This window comes from Penaeus chinensis, chromosome 31, assembly GCF_019202785.1.
Source record: "Penaeus chinensis breed Huanghai No. 1 chromosome 31, ASM1920278v2, whole genome shotgun sequence".
NCBI classification, from domain to species: domain Eukaryota; kingdom Metazoa; phylum Arthropoda; class Malacostraca; order Decapoda; family Penaeidae; genus Penaeus; species Penaeus chinensis.
This window is the reverse complement of record NC_061849.1, coordinates 10041724-10049223: the sequence shown is the minus strand read 5'-3', so window position 1 is coordinate 10049223 and position 7500 is coordinate 10041724. Positions and strand designations below refer to the sequence as shown.

The 7500-nt window shown below is 40.6% G+C and overlaps 1 protein-coding gene across 1 annotated transcript in view; it reads left to right on the top strand.

Annotated features, from left to right (window-relative positions):
* LOC125042225 (organic cation transporter protein-like) overlaps positions 1 to 7500 on the top strand; it is a 17596-nt gene that overhangs the window by 4482 nt on the left and 5614 nt on the right. Inside the window, exons 3-10 of the mRNA XM_047637729.1 lie at positions 453 to 567; positions 960 to 1063; positions 1761 to 1915; positions 2568 to 2736; positions 3440 to 3587; positions 4360 to 4460; positions 5161 to 5420; positions 6758 to 6942. Of these exons, the coding sequence (XP_047493685.1) occupies positions 453 to 567; positions 960 to 1063; positions 1761 to 1915; positions 2568 to 2736; positions 3440 to 3587; positions 4360 to 4460; positions 5161 to 5420; positions 6758 to 6942 (1237 nt within the window). The remainder of the gene's footprint in view (positions 1 to 452; positions 568 to 959; positions 1064 to 1760; positions 1916 to 2567; positions 2737 to 3439; positions 3588 to 4359; positions 4461 to 5160; positions 5421 to 6757; positions 6943 to 7500) is intronic.

Genomic DNA, 7500 nt, shown 5'->3' with positions numbered 1-7500 from the left:
CTCTCTTCCATTCTCTCTCTCTCTCTCTCTCTCTCTCTCTCTCTCTTCCTCTCTTCCATTCTCTCTCTCTCTCTCTCTCTTCCTCTCTTCCATTCTCTCTCTCTCTCTCTCTCTCTCTCTCTCTCTCTCTCTCTCTCTCTCTCTCTCTCTCTCTCTCTCTCTCTCTCTCTCTCTCCCTCCCTCTCTCCTATCATCCTTCCGTGTCTTGTCTGTCTGTCTCTTCCTTTCTCCCTCTCTACTTCAGCCTTCCTTCTCTCCATTCCTTCACCCTTCCTTCTCTCCCTCTCTCCTTCCTTCCCTACCTCTCTCCTTCCTTACCTCCCCTCTCCCTCTCTCCCCTTCCCTCCCTCTCCCTCCCTCACCCTCCTTCCCTCTCTTCAGAAAGAAAATAATTCCCCTTCTTTCCTCACCTTCATTAACCTCCCCCCCCCCCCCCCTTCTCCTCTTTCCAGGGAGAATTGTCACTTCTTCGCCAACAGTAGTGAAGACGGAGGCGGTTTCGTGAAGGAGCCATGCCGGGCTTGGGAATATGACAACCTTACCTTCACCAACACCCTTACGACACAGGTAAGTCAGTTTTAATTAGTATTTGGGAAGTTATGGTGTGTTTAATCTCAGGAAATTAATTAAAGAAAAATGTTAATTGCGGGTGGGGATAATAAAAAAAATGTTAGAAGAATTTTTTTTCTTTCTCTCTCTCTCTCTCTCTCTCTCTCTCTCTCTCTCTCTCTCTCTCTCTCTCTCTCTCTCTCTCTCTCTCTCTCTTTCCTTTCTCTCTTTTCTCTCAGTATCTAGCAATGTAGTTGGGATATTATTTCGTAATCCTTTTGTGAGAGAAAGAGAGAGAGACAGAGAGAAAGAGAGAGAGAAAGGGCGAGAGAAGGAGAGAGAGAAACAGAAAGAAAGAGAGAAAGGAATCTCCCTCCATCCTCTGACCTTGTCTGCCTTTTCCTCTGCAGTTTGACCTCGTCTGCTCCTCGGATTACCTCCGGGCAACGTATGAACAGATGTACATGTTTGGAATGCTGGTGGGGGCCCCTCTCGCTGGCATTCTCAGTGACAGGTAAGTCAATTCCCATAGATACCTAACATGTAATCCTAAATGCTACTCGTTTGGTCTTCCCCACTAAATAGCGCTTCAAAAATATTCTACAGTTTTGGCAGGCCTTCTGTGAATCTCTCTGCTGGTGACCCTGGGACAACATGCTACCTTCCAGTTTTTCTTACCATTCTAACATCGTTTTTTTTTTTTTTTTTTTTTCTCTCTCTCTCTCCTGTATAGACTTTGCTGTCCCCTTCCGCTACCAAGAACAGGTCACTGAGTCGTTAAGTTTGTTATCTAATTTTGTTATTTTCATTATCTCGCTCATTTTTTTGTCTTTTGTTTTCTTATTCTAAAGCAATTTATAATTAAGAGGTGTGCATGTTTATCCTGAAAAGAAAGTATGTTATTATGCTAGTGCTGTACCCACTTATAAACCTTATATTTCACTTTGGTTAAATAATTTTTTTTTTTTTTTATTATTTCATTCTGAAATATATCGATTTTACCATTTCCTTATAAGAAATTCTGATCTGAAGCAAGTTTGATATCGTGGTTCTGATTAACATGTTTGCAGAAGTTATATTGCAGTGAAAATTGATGCAAAAAATGATGGAGTTCATTTATCGAGTCTTTTCGCAACCAGCTTGTAACACGAACCTGTTCCTGAGATTCAGCGAGATATCCTCATCCATTCCCTCCTTTTCCCTGGGCTCAGATTCGGGCGCAAGACAGTGTTTTCTGTGGGGATAGTCTCCTACCTCGTGCTGTCTATAGCCTCTTGTTGGTTGCCTAGCTTCACAGCCATCCTCGCCTCGCGCTTTTTCCTGGGATTCCTTCATCCAGCCGGTCTCCAGGTTGCCTACGTCTTAGGTGAGAGGAAAGGGGAGTGTGTTTTAGGGTTTGATAATTTACGTAACGAGGGGAATATTCAGAACGCCCTCTGCACGGATGACCGCGGCGATAGTGCTGACTGCTGATTCCTTTTTACCTCCTACTACTCATGTAGTCGGCCGTGCGAAGGTCTTCTGAATAATTACCCTTAATAAAACCTTTCTTGAAGGGAGTGTACCGTTTCTGCATATTTTTTTTAATGAACTCCTAAAATGTTACGTGTTTGCTTACATGCTTCCCATTTTTATTGATTGAAAAATATAAATGATATACAAAACAATCACTGATGGGATAGAGTACATATTAAAATGAGAAATTTGTTTAGGTATCTATCCATTTGTTTGTATTTATCAATTTCTGTTAATTTGTGAGGCCATCAGCCAAACATTAATGCTACATTCTTAAGGGCTGTACATTATGGGAAGTTGTGCCTGAGTGGTGTTTGGTTTGAAAACTGTACTTCTCTTATCATTTTCTTCTTTTCTTTTGGTTCCTTTCTGTTGGTTTTCTCTCTCTTTTATGTGTGTTGTGTTGACGTATGCTGTAGAAGAACATGATTTGCTTGGCTAAACTAAAGCCGCTTCTTTAACTCCGCATAATTCTAACACAATAAGAGATTCTTTTTTCACAGCCATGGAGGTGTGTGAGTCTCGGTACAGGTCCATCGTGGGTGTTCTCCTGGCCTTACCCTGGGCACTGGGCACTATCGCCTGGGGTATCTGGGCACACCTTCTGCGAGACTGGAAGTGGTTGCAGTTAGCTGTCTCTCTCCCTGGACTCATTCTCCTGCCGGTTTTGTGGTAATGCCCCTTTGTGCTTCAGTTAGCCCTTGTAACGAGAACGAGGCACGGATGAAAATCAGTAATTTCACAGGGCAAGATGTGTAGTTGACATCTATGTAATTATGAAGGATGTAACTGTAGCATCAGTTTACGTGATATATAGTGTAGTGATTGTGTGATTCTAAAGTCATAATTTTCAAGACATTAGTTAAATACTTACATCATGTATAGTACAGTGTACAGAGTGTTGATTGATGTAGGCCTCAAAGCAGGAGCTTTTCAGTGTCCTCGCGATGAGTCAGACAGGTAGGGAACCAATTCTGAAAAAAGCATCTTGATCCAGTCTAATCAGGAAAAGAGCTTTAATCATTCTAATTAAGTTTGTATGAGATATTCAATCACAGTATCATCATTGTGCCTCTCTCCAAGCAGCAGCCTAGTGTTTGAGCATAAAAAAAAAAACAGATTGATAGCTATTGATACATCTCAAATAACTGAAACTCAGGACCAGCAATTACTAGAAGGGAATATATATATGTATATATATATATATATATATATATATATATATATGTATATGTATGTATATATTTATTTATTTTTTCTTTTTTTAAGGGTAAGAACCTTTGCGAGTACGTAATTGGATTTACAATTTACATAAACTTCTGTTATTCTGCTCCTGCATTCCTCTCCCCATACTATAAAGCTCCGATCCCCCCAGGTTTTTGGACGAGTCTCCCCGCTGGCTCGTGATCCGGGGCCAGTTCGACAAAGCGCTCAAGATCCTCGAGAAAGCGGCCCATTGGAATGACGTCCAGCTTCCTCCTCCGGGACAGTTAGAACGTCTCATGAGGAATATTCAGAAGGAGGTGAGATTTATATATTTTTGTTTCTCGTTATGAGATAGGGAAGGTTGATTTCTCTTTGTATCCCTTGGAAATATTACAGTTTTCTAGATCGTAACTTGATCAGAACGTCATACTTTAAAAGCTGATTTGAGTTTTTTATTTTAATTAAGAATGAATAGCGTTAAACAGACTGACATTTCTTAAGATATTTTGGAAATGAGTGTTTGTTTTATTAACAATATTAGTTGTATTTTGAAGAAATGAATGCCATCATAACGAAAAATAGATTCTTACTCTTTATATATTTTTAATCATTTTCTAAATTTATTTTCTCCAGTGGCCGAACGAATTAATTAATATAATGAACGCTTTTGTTATCAGTAGTTGGTTAAATTCATTGGCGTGTGTATAATCATATTTTTTTTTTTATTGTTGTTGTTGTTGTTATAATAATAATAATGGTAATAATAATAATGATAGTAATAATAATAATGATAATTAAAAAATAAAATGATAATGATAATGATAATGATAATGATAATGATAATGACAATAATAATAATAATAATAATAATGATAATAATAATAATAATAATAATAATAATAATAATAATAATTATTATTATTATTATTATCATTATTATTATTACTACTAGTGCTACAACAACAACAACAACAACAACAACAACAACAACAACAACAACAACTACGTTTCCGGTCTGTAATTATGCCATATCTAAAACCAAGCCATCTTGTAGTGCCATGTCATTCATTATGTATTCCCATTTTCCAGACGATTTTGGCCAAGGAAGGCATCATGGCGGACCACGAGGGCGCGCTTCCACTGAGAAGGAAAATTTGGCTGTCCCTACTCAAAATATTTGTTTTATTTAGGTAGGTCACTTTCTGCGAGGTCAGAATATGATTTTCTCTCTTTTTTATATATCGTTAGTAGTACTACTGCTGCTGCTACTACTACTACTACTACTACTACTACTACTACTACTACTACTGCTACTACTACTACTACTACTAGCACTGCTACTACTACTACTACTACTGCTACTACTTACTACTACTACTACTACTACTACTACTACTACTACTACTACTAGCACTGCTACTACTACTACTACTACTACCATTACTGCTACTACTACTACTACTACTACTAAAACTACTAAAACTACTACTACTACTAGCACTGCTACTACTAATATTACTACTACTACTATTACTGCTACTACCACTACTCCTAGCACTGCTACTACTACTATTACTACTACTTCCATCACTACTACTACTACTACCAGCATACTAATACCGCTACTGCCACCAGCACTATTGTTATAACTACTACTACTACTCTGCTGCTGCTGCTACTACTATTATAATATTACTATTACTGTTACCATTACTACTACTACTACTACTACTACTACTACTACTACTACTACTACACACACACACACACACACACACACACACACACACACACACACACACACACACACACACACACACACACACACACACACACACCATGGTTATTTATTATGCCAAGAGTTCTGACTGCCTCACAATCCCCCGACAGAACCCCGAGGCTCCGCAGAATAACACTCCTCATCTACCTCAAGTTCCTCATGATCTCGATGGTGTTCTTCGGCATCGAGCTCAACACCGGGCGATTCACCATCAACCCCTTCCTGTACATGTCGGTCATGGGGGTCATGGATCTACCTGCCTACACCCTCATGGCCCCCATCCTGGTTAGGCTTGGGAGGAAGGGTCCGCTCGTCGTGTGCTTTTTCATCAGCGGTGCCATTATTCTGGGACTGGCTTTCGTCGCCCCAAGTAAGTTCAGGCTTTAAGGGGAGGGGGGGGGGGGGGGAAGTGGGAATACGAAGAAGACCCTTTAAAGACCCTTGTGCTATGGGCGCACGCGGTGGATGTGTGGTCTACCGATCCCAGGCTCTGTTGACGCTTTTGATTCAGTCACCAAACCTGCCCCTTTAGTCTTCCCACCTTTCGCTAGCCAAATATGCCTGTGCTAGCCTCACTGTACCGCCAGCTACGCAAAACAGCCCTTCGCAAAGCCACTTTCAGTTTCTACAGTACAACCCTACCTGCGAAAAATAGGTGTCCAAAGCCGTGTCCAGGTGTCTGCCGATCACACGTCTATAAGCATGTCCAGGCCACAGGGAGGGTATATGCTGCACAGGGAGGTTATATGTTGCACATGACCCGGTATTCAGAAGTCAAGTTATCTCTGCTCTGACTTTCTTTGAGGAACGGGGGGGGGGGGGGGGGGGGCAGGCAGTTCATTTGAAATGCTGATGGTGAACTCTTTGGCTTTCATTAATCTTCTGCTTTGCTTATTACACTGATTGAGTTGAATTTTCTTAGTTTTCTTTACTAAGGATGGGGGAAAAAGACTTTATTATTTAAATTATAATCTTTGGGCTAAGTTACTAAAACTAGCCATCTTGTAGGAAAGTCAGTGTAGATACATTGGGGTTGTAAGTGTTATGAGCCATTTACCAGTGTATAAGTCTCACAGAGTTGTTACCTCTAACCTTTTCCTTAAGACAACATTGATCAGCGTAGATTTGTAACTGGAGTGTTGCCATACACTGTTGCTCCTGGCATTTATTACTTGACATGTATTATATAACAGTTTGTATTGGATGGGATATTTGGGAGCATTTAGTTATCATCAATTTATTCATTTGACTTACATTGCAAATTTGAAGAAGAAAAAATCGGTTCTTCAGCACTCATTGTGAAATATTTGCCAGCCCTATGCTCTAAGTAGTAGGTAAAACTTGTTATATGTGTGGAGTGAAAAGGTCATATTTATGTAAAAAAACGAAACAAAACAAAACATAAAAACAAACAAGTGGAAAAACAAACAATCAGATCGTATATATATGGAAAGGTATATTTATCTTTTTCGTTGTTATTTTACCATTATCTTCAAAATTCACAGTACACACACACACACACACACACACACACACACACACACACACACACACACACACACACACACACACACACACACACACACAAACACAAACACAAACACAAACACACAATAATAATAATAACCGTACCAAAAAAACCCTGTAAAGAATACAAACTCTCCATCACGCACCCACCTCCCCTAACACCCATCTTTACTCCCCCAGACGCAGGATGGTTGGTAACTCTGTTGGCGATGGTAGGGCAGCTGTGCGTGACGTCGGCTTTCCAGGTCCTGCGTCTCTACAGCACCGAGCTCTTCCCCACAGAGGTGCGGATGAGAGGCCTGGCCACGGGAATCTTCTTCTTCCACGCCACCACCATGCTGTGCCCGACCATTAGCGAGAGGATTGTAAGGAAGTTAGGTTTTGTTATTGTTATTATTGTTGTTATTAGTCATGGGATTCTTTTGTTTGTTTGTTTAATTAGCTTTTTAGATATTTTTATGTGTGTATTGGTGTGAATTTAAGTAAGACAGACAGACAGACAGACAGACAGACAGACAGACAGACAGACAGACAGACAGACAGACAGACAGACAGACAGACAGACAGACAGACAGACAGACAGACACACACACACACACACAGACACACACACACACACACACACACACACACACACACACACACACACACACACACACACACACACACACACACACACACACACACACACACACACACACACACAAAGATAGATAGATAGAGAGAGAGAGAGAGAGAGAGAGAGAGAGAGAGAGAGAGAGAGAGAGAGAGAGAGAGAGAGAGAGAGAGAGAGAGAGAGAGAGAGAGGCAGACAGATACAGAGACAGAGGCAGAGACAGAGACAGAGACAGAGACAGAGACAGAGACAGAGACAGAGACAGAGACAGAGACAGAGACAGAGACAGAGACAGAGACAGAGACAG